At 39.3% G+C, this 22,089-nt stretch overlaps 1 protein-coding gene across 3 annotated transcripts in view; it reads left to right on the top strand.

Moving 5' to 3' along the window:
• Positions 1-22,089, top strand: part of TENM1 (teneurin transmembrane protein 1) — a 609,234-nt gene that overhangs the window by 325,908 nt on the left and 261,237 nt on the right. For all 3 annotated transcript variants that reach the window (XM_004379594.2, XM_012556473.2, XM_004379593.2), the window contains exons 7-11: positions 1,644-1,843; positions 3,105-3,315; positions 8,389-8,490; positions 10,327-10,521; positions 16,700-16,900. In XM_004379594.2, coding sequence (XP_004379651.1) covers positions 1,644-1,843; positions 3,105-3,315; positions 8,389-8,490; positions 10,327-10,521; positions 16,700-16,900 — 909 coding nt within the window. The remainder of the gene's footprint in view (positions 1-1,643; positions 1,844-3,104; positions 3,316-8,388; positions 8,491-10,326; positions 10,522-16,699; positions 16,901-22,089) is intronic.

The raw sequence follows: 22,089 nt of genomic DNA, 5'->3' as shown, positions 1-22,089 counted from the left end.
CCTACTATTATTGTGGAACTGTCAATTTCTCTTTTCAGTGCTGTTAGAGTTTGTTTTATGTATTTTGGAGCCCTGTCATTGGGCTTCTTAACACTTTTAATGACTTTCCATCCTCTATTAAATAAACCCTTTTACTAGCACTCAAGGCCTTATGAAATATGATGCTGTCTTTTCCCTTGAGCCCTACTTCTGACTGCTCCTCTCTTGTGTATATATACACTTATACCTTATCTGGGAGCCCTGGTGGCACAGTGGTTAAGAGCTCAGCTGCTAACCAAAAGGTCGGCAGTTCAAATCCACCAGTCGCTCCTAGGAAACCCTATGGGGCAGTTCTACGCTGTCCTATGGGGTTGCCGTGAGTTGGAATTGACTGGATGGGACACAACACCACCAACAACATTAGGTAGGGTGTTCCACTTGGAAGGAATGTCTCGAACCAAAATAAAGAGTAGAGAAAGTACATAGCTAAGGTATTAAAAAAAAACAAAAACAAATCCATTGCCGTCGAGTCGATTCCAACTCATAGCCACCCTCTAGGACAGAGTAGAACTGCCCCATAGGGTTTCCAAGGCTGTAATCTTTACAAAAATAGCCCTGGCAGGGCTGTATTTAAGCGCTTGGCTGCTAACCGAAAGGTCGGTGGTTCAAATCCATAAGCCATTCCTTGGGAGAAAGATGGGACAGTCTGGTTTGGTAAAGATTACAGCCTTGGAAACCCTATGGGGCAATTCTACTCTGTCTTATAGCACCGCTATGAGTTGGAATTGACTTGATGGCAAGGGGAGCAGTTCGCCAGGTCTTTGCTCTGGCAGAACCAATTGTGCATTCAAACCGTCAACTTTTCGGTTAGCAGCTGAGTGCTTAACAATTGCACCACTACGGCTCCTTCCCAATAGCTCTGTTAAAATCCTCTTCCTCCTTTAAAGACCATCTTAAATGCCACTTCCCCTAATAAACCATTTTGGAATTTATTCATTGATTCAATAAATATATATTGATTATATACTATTTGCATTCTTCTAGGTAGTAGGGATAAAGAAAAGAGCAAAACAGCCACAGTTCCTGTTCTCATGGAGCTAATATTCTACTGGAGAAAAACAGGAAATAAAAATAAATAAGTAAAATATGTGTATATTAAGTGGTGATAAAAGCTAAGGAGAAAAAAAAAGGAGGATAAACAGGATAGAGACAGCTGAGGATGAGGAGTATCCTTCGACCAAATACCTTTCCCTCATTTTAATATCCAGAGCACTTGTTTTCCTTTACAATGTGGCTATTTGTGTACTTGTCCTATTTCCTCTGCTATATTCAAAGCTCCTTGAGGATAAGAACTGCATCTTACTTCTCCTTGTATCTCCTACAGCTCCCAGAACAGTGCTCAATAAATAATGGTTAAATGAGTCAAATTGATTGAAATAAATGAAGAAAGAGTTTAAGAAAAAGGAAAGACCGACATAGTGGTTGGTTAGGGAAGGCTCCTTGGAAAATATTCATTTTGAGTAAGACTTTGAAAGATGGGTGGGGTGGTGAGGAAGGAACAGCTGAGTAGGTCATTTTGATATATCTGTTCTTGGAAACCGAAACTCATTGCTTTATAAATAAAGACTAATATGATGTATAATCCTCTCTATCTTTAAAACCAGTGTTTCAGAAGGGACGTGCAATAGACACCGGAGAGGTTGACATTGGCGCACAGGTCATGCAAACAATTCCACCCGGCTTATTCTGGCGTTTCCAGATTATGATCCACCATCCTATATATCTGAAATTCAATATTTCTTTAGCCAAGGACTCTCTGTTGGGAATTTATGGCAGAAGAAACATTCCACCTACACACACTCAGGTATTTGATATTATAGGTATTTTCTTGATCCCTTTTAGAGGGTGGTGGGATGAACAGTTCATGGTTTATGACTCGCAACGTGTGTGGAAGTAAAGAGTGAGAGCAGGAAATCATTGTAATGAATAAATTTCCAGAATAATCATACTGAAGGTTAAAAAACACAATGACTTTGAGAACTAAGGAATGGCATTTAGCAGAGCAGATTCAGAAAAGGGAGTTTAAGAAAATATTCTTGAAACTTCCAAATGGAACCATGGGCCTTCCCAGCGCCCTCACTTTACTTAGCTTTGGTGCACACACCCCCTTATCCGGTTCCATACATCCATTCTTCATTGTCCCAACTGAAGGTATGCATATCAACCAGGAATTGATGGGGATAAGTCAAAAAGACAGGTTTTGTCTTACATGTAGAAATTTTTCCTGGTTATTGTTAATAATAACTCAAGTATGTAAAATATTCTATGGTTTTACATAGCCCTTCTGTATGCCTTAGCTACCTTATTTCTCTTATTATCTCTTCCCTCCGTAAACCCATTTGGGACTCTCCTACATCAAAGAAGTTGTGAAAGGACTTATAACCATTCAGGGCTTGCTTGCTTTTCTGCAGATGTGACTGTACTCAAGACCTTTCCTTCTGGATCAGAATAGGCAGGGAATTAGAATGCTGTTCAAATGTGACTCTTAAAAAAATAAATGTTAAAGAAAGAATGTGCCAGGTACTTGTCTGCTGACTAGAAAAAAAAGGGAGTCCTTTGACTATTTAAATACATTTCCACAAAGATAGTAAATGATGATGATGTTTCTCAAGTTTTTCACTCTTCATTTGTTTTAAAAACAGTAAAAATGTTTTTAATTTGTAGGGAAGGTCACAATAACATTTGTTACAAACATATGTCTTTTCAAGTATCTTTTATCAGATACTTTAAGAAAATATCAGGATTTTCTTACATAATACTAATGCATACTACTAAATATTAAAATACTAAAAAAATGATTTTTTTCTATTTCTTGGTTTATCCTTAAACAATTATTTTGAATACTTCAAAGCTGAAAGGTTTACAATAATTATAAATCTGAGAGGTTTTTTTCAGAATTAATAATATAGTTTTGGTTTTAAATATACTTAAGAATTAATAACCTCCTTTTCTGCTCTGTCCATCTCTAAAGCAAAGAAGCATGAAATAGGACAATTAAAGTTAGAGATGTTCATCAGTCTAGAAGTAAGAATAAGGGCTCATATTTGTGTTTGTATTTATTCCAGTTTGATTTTGTAAAACTAATGGATGGAAAACAACTGGTCAAGCAGGACTCCAAGGGCTCTGATGATAGCCAGCACTCCCCTCGGAACCTGATCTTAACCTCATTGCAGGAAACCGGTTTCATAGAGTATATGGACCAAGGGCCGTGGTATCTGGCATTTTACAATGATGGAAAAAAGATGGAGCAAGTATTTGTATTAACTACAGCTATCGGTAAGCTGCCTTGGCTATTATTTTGAATTGACATTATGACTCTAGAAGACACAATCAGAGATGAAAGTGATACTGGTGTTATTTAAGCTTATTGATCATTCTGCCTTGAAGTCATTATTCAGGATAGGTCATTATGAGAAAGGCTTATATTGTTGTTGTCATTGATGTTGTTTAAATGCTGATTAAGATTTTTTAAATGCTCCATTATTTGCTGCTATTTTAAGACACTTGCTATGCACCTTTTTATAGGCTCACAATAGGAACAATTCCCTGGAAAATATTATTACCAAGACTACATAGATGAACAAGTTCAATACAGAAGCAAGAGAACCTCTATTCATTCAAGTTCTATTGTAAACGAAAAAGCATATGAATACCTGCCTCTTAAGACTGAAAAACTAGCAATTCTTTAAAACAAATGATTCTAGAACCATTAAGGCTTCAAAATACAATACCATAGTATATAGAGTCTTAAGGATAATAATATGGGTCATTCAAAGCCCTTTCTTTTAAAATTTTTTAGTTTGAAAACCATCAAAACGGCTCTCTTTCAATGTGCTCAGGGCCTTTTAAAACATGTTCTTTTTAATACAATGCTTATGCATACTCTTATTCACTTTCACCCTAGTTAGTCAGACACATCTTACTCCTTCATCATTGTTTGGTGAATTCATTCCCTATGACCCTTCGTATGAATAAAGCTGAGCTCTTTAGCAGTTTTAGAGCTCTGAGGGTAAACAACTCATAGACACAGTATTTTATTGCATGAATTTTCCTAAAACACGTCTTTTAAAAGAAGGGAGAATATTTTACAGCTGTCGGTTTTCCATACAACTCTCACCACTTTATCCTTTAATTAACCTGTTCAGCTGTATGTTTAGGAAGATGTGTTGACTGTTAATAGATATACCATCTGCTCTTTGTAACAGTTATGTTCGATTTTTACTTGATGCTGAAGACCTTGAGTCGGTAGAAAATGATATTCTAGCCATACGATTATCAAAAACTTTCCTCTAAAGTAATCACAAAGGCAATAAAAATGCACTGACGATTTTTTCCCCCCTGGAGAATAACTCTGCTGGTCTTACATCTTCAAAAAACAAAACACTTGTTTGTCTTGTCAGTGTTTTGCCACTGTTGCAGGCTCAATGGATGGACCTTTCATGGTGTTTTCCTATCAAGGCCCAAATTTGATAATGCCAACGAGTTATAAGAGGTTGAATTTTCTCCTAAGAAATCAGAGAAATTAGAAGATCTCAAATATTTGTTAAGAAGATTTTCCTGTTACTCTTACCCCTAATGAGCTGAAGTTAAAACACTAACCAAGCCATTAACCTTTCAAAAATCAAGAGACCCAGAAACATGCTTGGAGATTTTTGCCTGTTCCTTACTTTCTCGCAGAACAGAACCTTTGAGATCCAATTCCTGTCATCCAGAAATCAAGCTGTCAGTTTCATATGCAACAACGTATTTACTTTTTCCTGACTCAAGTCAGTTTCTTTACTATTCTGTTATCTTTTTAAGATTAGAAGCAGTAGAAACATTTCGCCTACAATTCCACTTAAAGAGAATCCAAGTGAATTTCAAATAATGAAAAGGTGTATAAGTCATTTACTCTTTAAATTCTCCCCATTGTTTTTTGGTTTTTTATACTTTATCTTCATCAGAGGAAAAAGAGGCTGATATATTTGATTAAACAAAGTGAGATTTGTGTGAATTTAACTGTTCTAAGCGCTGCTCATTCATCTATTTCATGATAATGTTAGAATCGGTTGATGGAATTTAACTATATTTGATCTGCTGCTCATAAGGATCAAGACAGTATTAATAACTAACATTTATTGAGTTATTTATAGGACCTGGCCTATATTAATATATATATTATTTTCTAGTAGTGTAGGCAGAATTATCAATATTCTCAAATCTAAGCTAGCCTGCTCTGTAACATAATATATATCATTTATGGAGTACCACTCTGTCCCAGGCTACGTACTAGATGCTTTTTATATTCATTTATCTTATTTCATTCTCGTGGCAACCCTGATAGCACAGGTATAGTGATACTTCTATTACAAGTAAGGAAACGGAGGTTTGTAAAGGGTAAGTAATTTGGCAAGGTCTCACAGCCAGCAACTGGCAGCATTGAGATTTGAGAGCCAGTATGTCTGATTCCAAAACCCATGCCCTTTAGACCATACTAATTTCATAAGCTTGTCCATTACATTCAGTTTTTCCCACAAGAAAAGCTTCTGTCAGAAGAAAAACCCGTCATCGGTGCAGATGCAGATACTAAGGGGCTTTTGACTCTAGCATAAGAACAGGGTTTTAAGCATAGAACTTCAAAATGATTCTCAATTCTAGTGAACTGGAGTCTAGGAAGTGGTCTTGAAGTAAGATTAAAAAGCTAGAAGGCAAAGCTTACTGGAGGCCGACATACATAGAAAAGCACATTCGTTTTCATTGCTAGTTATTTTTGTGTTCCTGCTGCAGCCATCTTCCTCCCAGGAGTCCCTAGGCTGTCTCAGTGTCTCCTTGACACCCAGTGGAGGTGGCAGCTTCCAAAACTCCTGTATGGGCTTCTCTTCTCATTTGCATTTTTGGTGTTAAGCTCTGTGCAGCAGTGTGGGCCCAGGAACAGCTCTGGGATAAATCAATAAGATGTAGGCATTTTTATTTATTTTGATAGCAAACTTTATTAAACATTTTTCCAGAATAACTACATTCCCACAAGGCTGCGCCCATAAAGTTGTCAGTAGGATCTGGTATGAAACTAAATTCAAATATATTTACCTTTGAAAGCTTTTTCCCTGGCCTCCTATTAACCATGCAAGACAGGTGAAACCCAGGTGTAGATTCAAGTACTGCCACGACTGCTTGGCACTAGTAGGCTAGGTAAGTAGAAAATAGAAAGAAGAAATAGTTGTTCCATCTCTAAATGATGAAAAGGAACTCCTTGGGCCTTTTCATATTTACCTTTTAAAAAATATATGATTTTCTGAAAATAACTAATGTTTTCATGGGTTAAAAAATGGTAGTCTGTGTGCCAAATGCTGCATTCTTGCAAGCCCAGTTGTAGTTCAGTAAATATCACTTGAGAATTGATAATCCAGTTCAGATTTCTTAACACAGGGATCCGAGAACAGACTATTGTAAACCTGTAAACGGTCATCTGCATGTATTCACACAAGGGTGAGAAGAAGAATCTCCTCTGCTTCATGATAGGGTGGCTCTCCACACAGCCACTGAACTCATTCTGTTTTCTAAGAACTCCCCAAATGAACTAGATACCACTTGCTTCCTCTTGCTTTTCTTCTGCCCCAAGGCAGAACTCCAAAGTCTAGATCAGAAGTTCTCTAACTGTAAGTTTAGTGTTTAAGGTATTGGTTCTCAAATTTCAGGGAGCACCTGCAGGGTCACGTGGGGTATTTGTTAAAATGTAGATTACTGGGCTTCACCCTTCAGAGACAGATCCCCTAGATCTGGAGTGAAGCCCAGGCCTCTGCATTTTAACAGTGCCCAGGTGATCCTGTTGATACAGGTAGTCCACAAGCCACAATTGAAGAAATGCTATTTCTAGACCCTCATTATAAATTCTCACCCTCATAGTTCAGTGGAAGATACCAGGACCACTTCCGATAATATCTTTCTAATCAGAAATAACTTACCCAAGTGAAACTTGGTGAAGCAAATAATTTGGATTGAAAAGGGAAAAAATGATATTTAAGAAAAGTGTAATTTTAATAGATCAGAGCATAGAAACTCAGAATCCAAGAGTGCTAAGTATGGAAAACTTATAGAAAGGCATGAGAAAATGATATGAAACTGTAAGAGTAAAACTTGTTAGCTGCCCTTAAATTGGCCCCCAACTCATTGTGACCCTATTCACAATGGAGCAAAATGCTTCTTGGTCCTGAGCCATCCCCATGATTGGTTGTGGATCAGACCATTGTGATCTATAAAGCTTTCATTGGCTGATTTTTTAAGTAGACTGCCAGACCTTTCTTCCTAGTCTGTCTTAGTCTGGACACTCCATTGAAACCTGTTTAACATCATAGTAACACACCCACTGACAGACTGGTGGTGGCTGCACATGAGGTGCATTGGCTGGGTGGGAATCAAACCTGGGTCTCCCCCATGTAAGGTGAAAATACTACCACTGAATCACCACTGCCCCCAAACAAGAGTAAAGGGTAGATTCATGGATTTAGAATTTGATGTTATTATAATCAAATACAATTTTAAACAACAAACAATTTTTAATATCATTGTCAGAGTCTGACATCTGTATAACTTTATACCACGTCAGTCAAGCTACTTACCACAAGACTTATTAAAGTTCTGTTGCACTACACATCTTTATGTCACCAAAGCTACCCATGGGCACCTTCAAAGCCTTCTCAATTCCCCTGAAACCTATACTTCTCTAAGAACGGATTGAAAGGAAATTAGTGGCAGAACACTGATAAGCATTTACAGTCAAGAAAGCATTTCTCAACAAAATACTTAGGCTCTAATGCTTTTAGTGGTGGTGAATTTAATATGAACACTTACTTTAAAAGCCTTCCATTGTCACTTATTAATGAAAATGAAATACTGATTATCATATTTAAGCTGTCAAGATAGTAGATTAAATATTCTAAGTTGCTAGAGAAGAAACTTTATTTGCTACAACCTAAATTTGAAAAATAAACAGTAGACTTAGGCTTCTGGGATGAATTTTTAAGCCGTTTTGCTTTTGAAAGATGTCTTATAATCCTAGTACATTTTTAGCTTCATCAGGAATGTCTCATAAGAATACAATTCATCTAGACCCTTTATGCACTTTAGAGATGAGGTTGGTTTTTAGTTCCACTCTTGAATAGCCAATTCAGCAAAACCAGGACCCTTTTCATAATTTGGTACTGCATGTGACATCTCACAGAAGCCTTTGGCATCTGATTTTAAGCAGTAAGTGCTCCAAAGACAGCAGAGGGCAAGACTGTTAAAGGTTCAGAGTTCCTGCAACTTAAAAAAAGTTAGACTCTGCAGCCTGAAGGTTTGTTCATTTTTCCCCTGTTTTCTCTTTATGAATAGAAATCATGGATGACTGTTCAACCAATTGCAATGGAAATGGAGAATGTATCTCTGGCCATTGTCATTGTTTCCCAGGATTCCTTGGTCCTGACTGCGCGAGAGGTAATGTAACTCTATCATTCTCAATGGTTTCAGGAAATAGAAATTTAATTTGTCATTTGGGAACTCAGAAGTAATAGTAGTAGCAGCAGCAGCGGCGGCAGCAGCAACAGCAGTAAAAGCCCCCGCTACCACCACCAAAAGCCAAGCATTTATTATGCTAGGCACTGTCCTTAACACTTTGTGTTACTTCTTTTAACTCATACAATAGTCCTGTGAGGTAAGTCTACTATTGTCACCGTTTTATGGGCAAAGAAACAACCTCAGAGACATTAAATAGCTTCCCCAGAGTTACGTAACAACTGGAGTTTATACCTAGATTGTCTGATCTGGCCACTACATGATACTTATAGTTCCTTCATACACTAATTTATAATAGGCTGACTTTAAAAATGGGCAAAGTTGGTAACTGTTTATACACATCAATGCAAACTAGAAGGGGCAGTGTCAGGCTTGTTTCTCTAGAGGAACAAAACCAGTGACGCTGTATATATATATATATATATATATATATATATATATACACACACACACATATATATACACACACACATATATATATATATATATATATATATACATAGATTTATTTCAAGGAAATGGCTTCACGCAGTTGTGGAGCCTAGCAAGTCCCAAATCCATGGGTCAGATGTCAGGCTGGAGGCTTCTCCTGACTCACGTGGTTACAGGGTCTTACAAACTCAAATTGACAGGTCAGATGGCAGGCTGCTGGTACATGGGGATGCGGGAGCTGGTGAATCCCAAAATCTGCAGGTCAGATGGCAGGCTGTTGGCTCACATCCCAAGAACTGGAGGTCAGAGGATGATGAGTTGGATGCAGGATTGAGAGAGGGAGAGTTTTGCCAGATCATCCGTATATATTGGGTACAGGCCACACGCCCAAGGAAACTCCCCTTTCAACTGACTGAATGATCACATTAGATCACAAAATGGAGGATGATTGCATAATATCTTCCAAACTACTGAGAATCATGGCCTAGCCAAGTTGACAGATAACCTTAACCATCACAGGCAGGTAATCACCAAATGGGTAAGTAGCCTGGAAAGTGAGGACTGAAAAGTCAGAAGTTAAGTTTAGCAAACTTTACTCTTCAGTAGACTAGCCTATAGTTTAATTTTTGAAAAGCTTTAAGTAAATCACACTGTGTTTTCCCATAGGGTTACAATTATTACTTTAGAGATGCTTTCTTTTCATTTTCAGTGTATTCTTTAAGATTCCAGTCTCCTCATACTTTAATAACAGGTTTCTTAGCCACTCCATTTTTTTAGAGTAAATTCCAAAGAATTCTAAAGGAGTTGCTAGTTTTCCAGCACCATGCTGTATCTTCTAGTAAAGTTCTACACAATATGTTATCGCAGGCAACATCTGTGTAGTATGAATCTATTTAAATGCACAACTATTTAACAATAACGTTGTATAATATAAATAACTCCCTATTTATTTGTTTTTAAAATTTCAGGTTTTGCTTCCTAAAAGTAACATACATCTGTTTGAGGAAGAAAAACCATAAGATAGAAAATGCCTAGTTTAAAATCATAATAATGAGGATGATGATATCTTCTTAAGAGTATATTAAAATCAAAAGCAAATATTTGAAGTAATTTCTCCACTCTGAGGATATTTTTATAATTTCTCTTTACCCCACTCCCATGAGAGGAAAATGTTTGTAATCAAGAACATGTTCCTATTTAATAAAGGGTAAAAAAGAAATAGTACAATTTTTGCCTGAAATATTATACGAGAATCAATAGAGAATTGCTCTTTCGAGAGTTTGAAAGCATTATGAGAACATTGCAAGTTCATTTGCCAATCTTTAGATTCTTGCCCTGTGCTGTGTGGTGGGAATGGAGAATACGAGAAAGGACACTGTGTCTGCCGGAATGGCTGGAAGGGGCCAGAGTGCGACGTTCCAGAAGAGCAATGCATTGACCCAACATGCTTTGGCCACGGCACCTGCATCATGGGAGTCTGCATCTGTGTGCCAGGATACAAAGGAGAAATATGTGAAGAAGGTCAGAGCCCCATTTTAATCTATTGCTTCAGGCTTTTCTCTCACTAAATTATCCAAGGTGTCATTCATTCCACGCTTCTAGTAGAGATGCAAGTGGTCTTTGTAAACTATAAATGTTCAACGTCTCCTTAGTACTCCAGTGATTTGCAGGCCGATGGAAGAGGAGGGGGCTGGGGGGGAGCTCAAGTCTCTTCTGACAGTCTCTAATATTATACATGAGGCCAAATCTATGACACTCGCTGCAACACTGAAAAATGGCACTTTCTTCCTCATTTCTAACACTGTTTTATAACTTGCAAATTTCCATATTGATGATTTTAGGTGTTAATTCACATGCTTTCATTATTACAGAGTGCATTACGCTGCATCGTACTTTAAAGTACATAATAAAAATATAATATATGCACGTTTGGAGCCATTTTGTGAATGTTTTCTTTGGGAGTGATTTGTAATTTCCACTATTATTATTGCTTTATGTTACTTATTTTTACATATCTCATGCTGAAACTTGACCTCCATGTCTCAGCAAGCAGACTTACCACTAATGAGTTTCAAGACAATGCCTCTATATTAAAATTGACCCCAAAGGAGTCTTTACCCAAAAAAAAAAAACAACCATATGTTGAAATGTCAATAGTTTTATCATTTAAACAGACACATTGGAAAATAAGTTTATTAGTAATCAGACCTTTTTCATGCCACATTTCTCAAACAAGACTGATGTCAGAAATACTGTTAAACCATTACCATGGGAGATACTCTCATCACAACTGTTGTTCAGGAAAGAGGCTGCTGAAAATGCACTATAATTGCTTTTTAAAGATGGCTCATTAAGACTATTACACAGCATTCTAAAGGATTTAATCTCATGCCACTCCATGAACAAGCAAGACTTTAGGTTTCCTCCTCCCATTAGCAACAGTAGAATTTTGGTGTGACGATTGTATCTGTTCCAAGGAATGGCAGTGGGCCTAGACAAGGCACCAGAGTTCCTGAGTTACTTTTGAAAATAGATTTTATGGTGATCCAACTGCAATCATTATACTTAAGTTATAAATTAAGATGCTATATGGACACACACATATTCACCAAAAAAAAAAGGTGTCTATCTTGGAGCCCTGGTGGCACATTGGTTAAGAGCGTGGCTGCTAACCAAGAGGTCAGCAGTACGAATCCACCAGCCACTCCTTAGAAACCCTATAGGGCAGTTCTACTCTGTCCTGTAGGGTCACTATGAGTCGGAATGTACTCAACAGCACCGTGTTTGGTTTTGCGTATTATAACATCTGCAATTCACCATGAAAAACATTTAACCTGATTAATTTAGGCCCTTCTAATTTAGATTTTGTGAGCAGTTGGGAAGGAGTTAACTTAAATTTGCTTTATTGGGGGTCATGAAGAAAATTTCTAGAATAACCAAGATAACAAGGAAGAATGCACACCGTATTTAATAATGTAAATTTTCAAATGCAATAGAAAAAAATGTCTTAAGTCAAACATCACAGATCAGGAACCCGCAGGCTGGGCCTATTGATCGGTTTTATATGGGTCACATAATGTTGTATTATGTTGTAATGTTTCTTATTTGCCAAAATTTGAAAATGCTATAAATATAAAAATACTCTTTGTTGAACAACTGGAAAATCTGGTAATCATGACCCATATTCTTACATGGTCCCAATCAACTGGAGCTAAGTAGCAACAGTTCCCTTTAAACTGGACGCTTCCTCTGAGTTTGCCCCGAACAGATGCCATTGTCTTCCATCTAGCCCATTTCATTCATGTATGTGACTTATCTGACCTATACAGTCATTTGACTTTATGTCTCTGATTTGAGTATGACTTAACTATTCATTGAAACAGGCCTCTTAATAAAAAAGTTATATTAAATATTATTTTGTTTGTTAAAATGATTGCTGTACCTTAGCACAAGAACATGACCTTCTTTGAAAAAAAAATTCTGTAATTTGGACTTGCTCTCTCTCTCAAATAATGAATCAAATTAGATGTACCCCTAGTACCCCTAGTATTTATGTGTGCTTAAACCAAACCAAAACCAAACCCATTGCCACTGAGTCAATTCTGACTCATAGCAAACCTACAGGACAGAGTAGAACCACCCCGTCGGGTTTCCAAGGCTGTAATCTTTACAGAAGCAGACTGCCACATCTTTTTCCCACAGAGCAGCTTGTGAGTTTGAAACAACGAACTTTAGGTTAGCAGACGAAGGCTTAACCACGGTGCCACCAGGGCCCCTATTTAGCTCAGGTATTAAAGCATTGCGCTGATGAACCTGAAATCATGGGTTAAGCATAATGACAATATTAATAATAATAATGCTCCACTACTTGTCTGTCAGTTTGTCCTACTGTGGTGGCTTGCATGTTGCTGTGATGCTGGAAGCTATGCCACTGTATTTCAAATACCAGCAGGATCACCCATGGTGGACAGGTTTCAGCAGAGCTTCCAGACTAAGACAGACTAGGTAGGAAGAAGGACCTGGCGGTCTACTTCTGAAAAAATTGGCCAGTGAAAACCTTATAAATAGCAGCAGAACACTGCTGATATAATGCCAGAAGATGAGCCCTTCAGGTTGGAAGGCACTCAAAGCATGACTCGGGAGGAGCTGCCTCCTCAAAGTAGAAAAAAATCCAAACCCTTTGCGGTTGAGTCGATTCCAACTCATAGCGACCCTATAGGACAGAGTAGAACTGCCCCATAGGGTTTCCAAGGAGCACCTGGTGAATTTGAACTTCTGACCTTTTGGTTAGCAGCCGAACACTTAACCACTACACCACTAGGGTTTCTGAGTAGTAGAGTCGACCTTAATGACATGGATGGAGTCAAGCTTTTGGAACCGTCATTTACTGATGTGGCATGACTCAAAATGAAAAGAAGCAGCTGCGAACATCCATTAATAATCAGAAAGTGGAATGCATGAAGTAGGAATCGGGGAAAATTGGAAATCAAAAATGCAATGTAATGCATAAACATCAATATCCTAGGCATTAGTGAGCTGAAATGGACTGATACTGGCCATTTTGAATTGGAAAATCATGTGGTCTACTATGCCGGGAATGAAAAATTGAAGAGGAATGGCATTGCATTCATCATCAAAAAGAACATTTCAGGATCCATCCTAAAGTGCAACACTGTCAATGATAGGATAACATCCATACACCTAAAAGGAACACCAGTTAATACGACTATTATTCAAATTTACGCACCAACCACTAAGGCCAAAGATTAAGAAACAAAAGATTTTTACCAACTTCTACAGTCTGAAATTGATCAAACATGCAATTAAGATGCACTGATAATTACTGGTGATTAGAATGTGAAAGTTGGAAACAAAGAAGAAAGATCTGTAGTTGGAAAAAAATATGGCCATAGTGATAGAAATGACTCTGAAGATCTCATGATAGGATTTTCCAAGACCAATGACCTACTCATTGCAAATACCTGTTTTCAACAACATAAACGGCGACTATACACGTGGATCTCACCAAATGGAAAACACAGGAATCAAATAGACTACATCTGTGGAAAGAGACGATGGAAAAGCTCAATATCATCAGTCAGAACAAGGCCGGGGGCCAGCTATGGAACAGACTATCAATTGCTCATATGCAAGTTCAAGTTAAAGCTGAAGAAAATTAGAACAAGTCCAAGAGAGCCAAAGTATGACCTTGAGTATATCCCACCTGAATTTAGAGACCATCTCAAGAATGGATTTGACACACTGAACACTAATGACTGAAGACCAGACGAGTTGTGGAATGACATCAAGGATGTCATACATAAACAAAGCAAGAGATCATTAAAAAGATAGAAAAAGAGAAAAGACCAAAATAGATGTCAGAAGAGACTCAAAACTTGCTCTTGAATGTAGAGTAGCTGAAACAAACAGAAGAAATGATGAAGTAAAGGAGCTGAACAGAGGATTTTAAAAGGCAGCTCAAGAAGACAAAGTGAAGTATTGTAATGAAATGAGAAAGACTCATTAACAACCTGGGATATGCAGATGACACAACCTTGCGTGCTGAAAGTGAAGAGGACTTGAAGCACTTATGGATGAAGATCAGTAAGGATTATACCTCAACATAAAGAAAACAAAAATCCTCACAACTGGACCACTAAGCAATATCATGATAAATGGAGAAAATATTGATGTTGTCAAGGATTTCATTTTACTTGGATCCTCAATCAATGCCTGTGGAAGCAGCAGTCAAGAAATCAAATGACGTATTGCACTGGGCAAATCTGCTGCAAAACACCTCTTTAAAGTGTTAAAAAGCAACTGTGTTACTTGGAGGACTAAGGTGCACTGACCTAAGCCATGGTATTTTCAATCACCTCATACGCATGTGAAAGCTGGACAGTGAATAAGGAAGACCGAAGAAGAATTGATGCATTTGAATTATGGTGTTGGAAAAGAATAGTGAATATACCATGGACTTCCTGAAAAAGAACAAATCTGTCTTGGAAGAAGTATAGCCAGAATACTCCTTAGAAGTGAGGATGGTGAGACTTTGTCTCACATACTTTGGACATATTATAAGGAGAGACCAGTCCCTGGAGAAGGACATCATGCCTGGTAAAGTAGAGGGTCAGTGAAAAAGAGGAAGACCCTCAATGAGATGGATTGCCACAGTGGCTGCAACAATGGACTCAAACATAGATTGTGAGGAGGGTGCAGGACTGGGCAGTGTTTCGTTCTGTTGTACATAGGGTCACTATGAGTCGGAACCTACTCGACAGCACCTAACAACAACAAGATAATAATGAGGCTCAGTTGGATTTGCTTACTTGGACTTACTCTGTTCCATGGCCACAAGCCACACCTTAAAACTAGGCCAGTCTTGCAAATGTAGACAGGTGTGTCATTCCATTTCTGTTGCTGGAAAAGTACTTCAAATCATACATTCTCATTAAGGTAAGTTATTTTAGTCTCATCCTGTTTGTATAGGAAGACTATTGTTGTTGGAGCCCTGATGGCACAGTGGTTAAGAGCTCGACTTCTAACCAAAAGGTTGGCAGTTCGTATCCACCAGCTGCTCCTTGGAAACCCTATGGGACAGTTCTACTCTATCCTACAGGGTTGCTATGAGTTGGAATCGACTTGACCACAACAGTTTTTTATTGTTCTTAGGTGTCGTCAAGTCTATTTCGACTCATAGCGACCCCATGTGACAGGGTACAACTGCTCCATAGGGTTTTCTTGGCTGTAATCTTTATGGGAGCATATTTCCAAGTCTTCCTCCCATGGAGCTGCTGGGTAGGTTCAAACTACCAACCTTTCAGATAGCAGCCAGTCACTCAACAGGGCTCCTTTGTGGGAAGCCTAAAAATTTGGTAATCAAGCTTCCCATTTCCCATGGAATGGTCACTCAGTTAAAAGCACAAAGCAATTTTTCACCAAGGCAAGCATAGGAAACTACCTCCAAAATAGTTTATACATCTGTTAGAATGTGTCAAAATTTTTCAGACTCCCAGAATCAGAGACAAATGGAGTTTGGATCTGTGATATTCTAAGACACTGAACGTTACATCACATTGTCCTAATAGAAGGAGAAGCCAGGAAGAAAAGAATTTTAAAATCAGGTTTAAAATGTTGCATTTCAGTGCTTCTCAGGAATAAATAAGAGATTATGATAAATTGATTCAAATTTTATAATTTCATGCAACAGCAGTCACCTCACCCAATATGTCAAATAATCCAAACTGAAAAATATATAAACTCTTCTAGTCATATCAAGTAAAAGCTCTTTCTTGGAGCTATGATTCCAATTTCAGAAAGGATCAGGAATGACTTACCAAAAAACCTTAGGCTTTTTGGCAAAGCCAAAGAATTTCTATGGACGGCCCACACCGTTCCACCCACCCATTTCTGTGGGGGTGCCTCAACACTGTTTACAATTTCACACAGCATATGTGTGGTCTCCTCCTTCTTCTAAATTTAGGTTGCAACCTTTATGATACCCCACCATGTTTTTAAGTGTTAATAATCATCTGGTTTGAACACAGTGTTTGCATGAGTCACTTTATTGCCTAATTAAAACAGCATTGATGATATAACATTAGGAAGTCAGTGTGAATATCTTAGTTTAATTATTGTAAGGTATGCTGGCCACAGCTGTTCCCTTTTAACCTTTCCCCCCTTCTTTTTGGGCCTTCAGAGGACTGCCTAGACCCCATGTGTTCCAGCCATGGCATCTGTGTTAAAGGAGAATGCCACTGTTCCACTGGCTGGGGAGGAGTCAACTGTGAAACTCCACTTCCTATATGTCAAGAGCAGTGCTCAGGACACGGGACTTTTCTTCTGGACACTGGAGTGTGCAGCTGCGATCCCAAGTGGACAGGATCTGACTGCTCAACAGGTACATTGGTTGTCTCCTCCTCCTCCTCCTTCCTCCTTTCCCAAGTTCCAATCGGTCCTTCCCTTAAAGTGGTGCTTCTTAAAGTATGATCTGGATGCCTTTTATGGGTCATAAGGGGCTTCCAGGTATTTTATAGGCTAGTCTTACACTGTGTTTTCATTTATACTATGCTGTTACCTGTATTTTTCAGTTGTATTTTTCATTGTCATAGATCTGTGCTTGAAGCTCTCTCCTCATCCTCTATTCTTCTGCGGTTATTTCATGCATTCCCAAGTCTCCTACTATCAGTTCTATGAAAATTATTTCAAATCTATATTTCTCTTAAACTCCAATTGTCCTGCATTTCCAACCATCTGCTAGCTATTTGCACTGGGTGTCTGATCACCTAAAAACACAACTAATCATCTTAGCCCAGGAACTCTACTCCATTTTCTATATTGAAGCCCGATTACTATTCCTGTAACAGTGCTTTCCTTATCCCATTCCCTACCCTAAAATTTTCCATGGTTTCCCATTGTCTTTAGATACACTTCATATTTCTTAGTCTGTTATTAAAAATCCAACACAAACTATTCAAAACCTCTATCTCCAGCCTTATCTTCTACTTCCACTTCCTCCACAAGTCCCTCCTTCTACCAAAGTAATCTGTGTGCTCTCCGCACCCCCCAATACATCATATTTTCACACTTATCTCTACGTCCTTTCCTCAGCATGGAATGATTTCATCTTCCCACCTATGAAAATCCAGACTGTTCACCAAGAGCAAGTACAATTTTAGACATAAACTTTTCCTGATCACATCTACAGGGGCCCTCTGAAATCCTACTGTACTCATTGCTAGTGCCACAGCACATAGCACAGAAGGCACTGGGATGTACGTATTTGTGTATGTGACTTGTTTCTCCACCTGAATTATAAAGCATCACAAATAATGGGTCATTTACACTATTGTTTTTATCCTTAGACCATGTGCTCATTAAATGAGTAGAATTAATAAATGGTAACTCCTACAAGGGTCCCTGGGTGGTGTAAATGGTTAAGCACTTGACTACTAACTGAAAGGTTAGCGGTTGGAACCCACCTAGAGGTGCCTTGGAAGAAATGCCTGGCAATCTGCTTCCGAAAGGTCACGGCCTTGAAAACCCTATGGAATTCAGTACTACTCTGACACACATGGAGTGGCCATGAGTTGGAATCAATTGGACAGCAACTGGTTTGAGTTGTTTATTTTTGTTTTTTTGTTAACTCCTACCATACCCCTACCTATGAATTTTGTTGAGGATGTAAAATGATGTGTGGTAAGCAGGAAGGATAGGTACACTGTGGGACTTTTTGTACCACTGCTTTAAGCTCATGAACAGAAAAGTTGGGATTCTATGCTTTGAAGAGAATTTGCTCTAACATAATACTTCATTGTAAGTAAATTTGTTGCCTTGCATAGAAATAGTATGGGAGAGAGGATTGTATTTTATGATGTCTGAAAATGATCAAAATGCTAAAGGCAATCTAATAACTAAACTGCAAATCTTACAAATCATTCATTTATATATCCAGCAAATATATGGATGCCTGCTGTGTGCTTGGCACTGTGCTTGGTGCTGGGGATATAGTGGTGAACAAGACGGACGTGGAGCTTACTGTCTAGTGGGGGAGATGCACTGAAAAAGTTAGAGAAGGGCTACGATAAACTGATTACTATGGGAATGTATAGTAGAGAACTAACCTGATTATTAATTTATTTGCTAAACATTATTGAACACCTTCCATCCATCCATGTGTCAGCATAGTATCATGCCCTGGAGTTTCAAGTTTATAATAATAGTATTAGTGGTATTAGCATTAGTATTAGTATTATTATGCCAAACACATAACAGTTATCATGTATTAGGTACTATTCTAAGTGCTGTACATATATTAATTCACTTCATCTTCATAACAACCCTATGAGGTAAGCAAGTAATATAATTATGCCAGTTTTATAGATGAGGAATCTGAGCACAAGGAGGTTAAATAACTTACCTAAGGTGATTCAGCTAACAAGTGTCAGAGCCAGGATTTGGACTACAGTATTCTGGCTTCACAGTCCATTCATTAAATCAGTGTACGGTACTGATCTCTAAGAGTCCATCATCTAATTCACCATTTTAAAAAGACATCATTGTTAGACTGTCTAGGGCCTTGTGCCACACAGTACAAAGGAGGGAATGGTAGATTATTTCTATGAGAAGAGGCCCTACAGTCAGGCAAGGCTTTGCAAAGTCTGAACACTTGAATTAACACTAGAAAGATGATTACAGGTTTATCAGGTGGACAAGAGGGGAAAAAAACATTCCAGGAAGAAGGAGTAGCTTATACTAAGAAATAGAGATGCCAATCCACATGACACATTTGGGGACTTGTAAGTTGTTGGATACAATTGCAGCCTTGAAGTGTAGAAGGAGATAAAATTGGAGAGGTAAGCAGGGGCCAGAACATTGGGAGTTTTATTTACACCATATACTAAGGAATATGTGGTTCCTCCTAACACCATAGGAAGCCAGTAAGTGATTTGAAACAAATTGCATTTTAGATTGACCACTCTGACAACAACTGAGAAGACCAATTGGAGATGATGATCTAGGGATCTAAGAGACAAGTGCAGTGATTATTGGAGTAGCCCAGGAGCAAGATGGTGCAGAGGGCCTGAAAAACTGTGGTTGTGAGAATGGTGATGCAGAGGCAGACTAGAGAAGAGTTACCATGGTAAAGGAGAGAAAAAGAAGAGCCAGGGATGACTACTTTAGGGAGGTGGGTGAAAGGAAGCACCATCAGCCAAGGGAGAGGAAGCACAGGCAGAAAAGCAGGCATGGGGGCAGAGGGCCAGGACATGATGAGCTCAGTTGTGGACGTGCTGAGTTTAAGGTGTCTGCAGATGATCCAGGTGGATATGTCCAGTGAGCAACTGATGATCAACAAAGGAACTTATAGGAAGCGGGGCCAAGATGGCAGAGTAGTCAGATGCTTCCCGTGGACCCTCTTACAACAAAGACCCGAAAAAACGAGTGATTTGATTATACATGGCAATATGGGAGCCCCGAACATCAAAGGCAGAGTTGAGGAACTGGACTGAGTGGCAGGGGGAGGGAGAGACGGTTCGGATGCAGCCAGGAGTTGCCAGACCTCAGCCAGTGAGAGCCTGAGCCCTTCAGGCCTGATCGTCTCAGGGGTAAGCGGTGAGGCAGGCAAGCGGCAGTGCTCGGGAGGCGCGGTTTCCGCACGGGGAGAGACCCAGCCTCTGAGAGTCTACACGGCCACCCACAACCAGTGAGAAGCAGCCCTCGACCCGGGGAAAGATAAGTAATTGTGTACGGCCTACTGCGTGGATCAAAAACACCACCCTTAGGGAAAAACTTCTCTACCATTTACCTCCCTGCTCTGCACTGGCTCCCGGACTGGCTTCACCAATTGCCGAGTCCCCTGGGCCAGAAGTAGGCTCCGGGACACACCTGGAGCCATTCTCCCTGCCTTGGAGAGTGAACTAATTAACAAACGGCAAAAAATAAACTGCCGGCTCCCCTAAGCAAGGAACCCAGGGTAGGCACACCTCTTTTGCCTAGGCACAGGCATAAAGGATCCAAGCACTTTGAGTGCCTTTCCCCCTGCATAGACTTGTGTGGGCCTATCTCAACAGCATAGGCCCTCATTACCACAGTACAACAGGGTATATACCGAAACCCTAACTTCAGCTGTTTCAGCTATGAAGTCGCAAATTCTTGACATTTGACACTGCTCTGCCCATTAAGCAGGATCTTCACCTACCTACTCAGGAACCTAAGGACTGTGGATCCACCCACGCCACCTAGACACCTGCGATAGGAGCCCATGAATAAGAGCTCTCCCCCCCAGTCCTTACAGCCAACAGCATAAGGTGCTCATAGTCTGGCTGCAAAACCCACCTATCGACACACTCTAGGGAACAAAACGCTTTCCTCCTGGACACGCTCTGCTCCCGGCACTGCTTTCTTGATGGTATGAGGTCCCTGCGCAGAGAAGCTCCTAGTCTGGGGGAACACTGATGAGAAGGCCGACAGAGAGAGAAAGCCTTCCCCTGGAGCTGATGTCCTGAATTTGGACTTTTAGCCTGCTTTGACTGTGAGGAAATAAACTTCTCTTCATTAGAACCATCCATGTGTAGTATTTCTGTTATAGCAGCACTAGATGACTAAGACAGATATGAACATGCATTTCGCCAAAGAAGACATTCAAGTGGCTAGAAGACACATGAAGAAATGCTCAGTCCATTAGAGAAATGCAGATCAAAACTACAATGAGATATCATCTCACCCCAACAAGCCTGGCATTAATCCAAAAAACACAAAATAATAAATGCTGGAGGGGTTTTGGAGGAACTGGAACACTTATACACTGTTGCTGGGAATGTAAAATGATACAAGCACTTTGGAAATTGATTTGGCACTTCCTTAAAAAGCTAGAAATAGAAGTACCATACTATCCAGCTATCCCGCTCCTTGGAATATATCCTAGAGAATTAAGAGCCATCACACGAATAGATATATGCACACCCATGTTCATTGCAGCACAGTTCACTATAGCAAAAAGATGGAAACAACGTAGGTGCCCATCAGCGGATGAATGGATAAACAAATTATGGTATATCCACACAATGGAATACTACGCAATGATAAAGAACAATGATGAAGCCGTGAAACATAACATGGAGGAAGCTGGAACTTACTATGCTGAGTGAATTTAGTCAGTCACAGAAGGACAAATACCATATAAGACCAATGTTATAAGAAATCAAGAAAAGTATTAAACACAGAAGAAAACATTCTTTGATGGCTACGAGGGTGGGGAGGGAGGGTGAGGGTTTTTCACTAACTACATAGTAGACAAGAATTATCTTAGGCGAAGGGAAGGACAGCACACACTACAGGGGAAGTCAGCACAACTGGACTAAACCAAAGCTACAAAGTTTCTTGAATACAATCAAACACTTTGAGGGATGGAGTAGCAGGGGTAGGGGTCTGGGGACCATGCTTTCAGGGGACATCTAGGTCAATCGGCATAACAAAGCTTATTAAGAAAATGTTCTGCACAAATACAACGCAATCCCGATCCAAATACCACCAACATTCTTCAAAGAGATGGAAAAACTAATCATTAACTTTATATGGAAAGGGAAGAAG

The sequence above is a fragment of the Trichechus manatus genome, unplaced genomic scaffold (assembly GCF_000243295.1).
Source record: "Trichechus manatus latirostris isolate Lorelei unplaced genomic scaffold, TriManLat1.0 scaffold00066, whole genome shotgun sequence".
In the NCBI taxonomy this organism is placed as follows: domain Eukaryota; kingdom Metazoa; phylum Chordata; class Mammalia; order Sirenia; family Trichechidae; genus Trichechus; species Trichechus manatus.
Note: the sequence above shows the minus strand (reverse complement) of the source record. Positions and strands in the feature narration are given on the sequence as shown.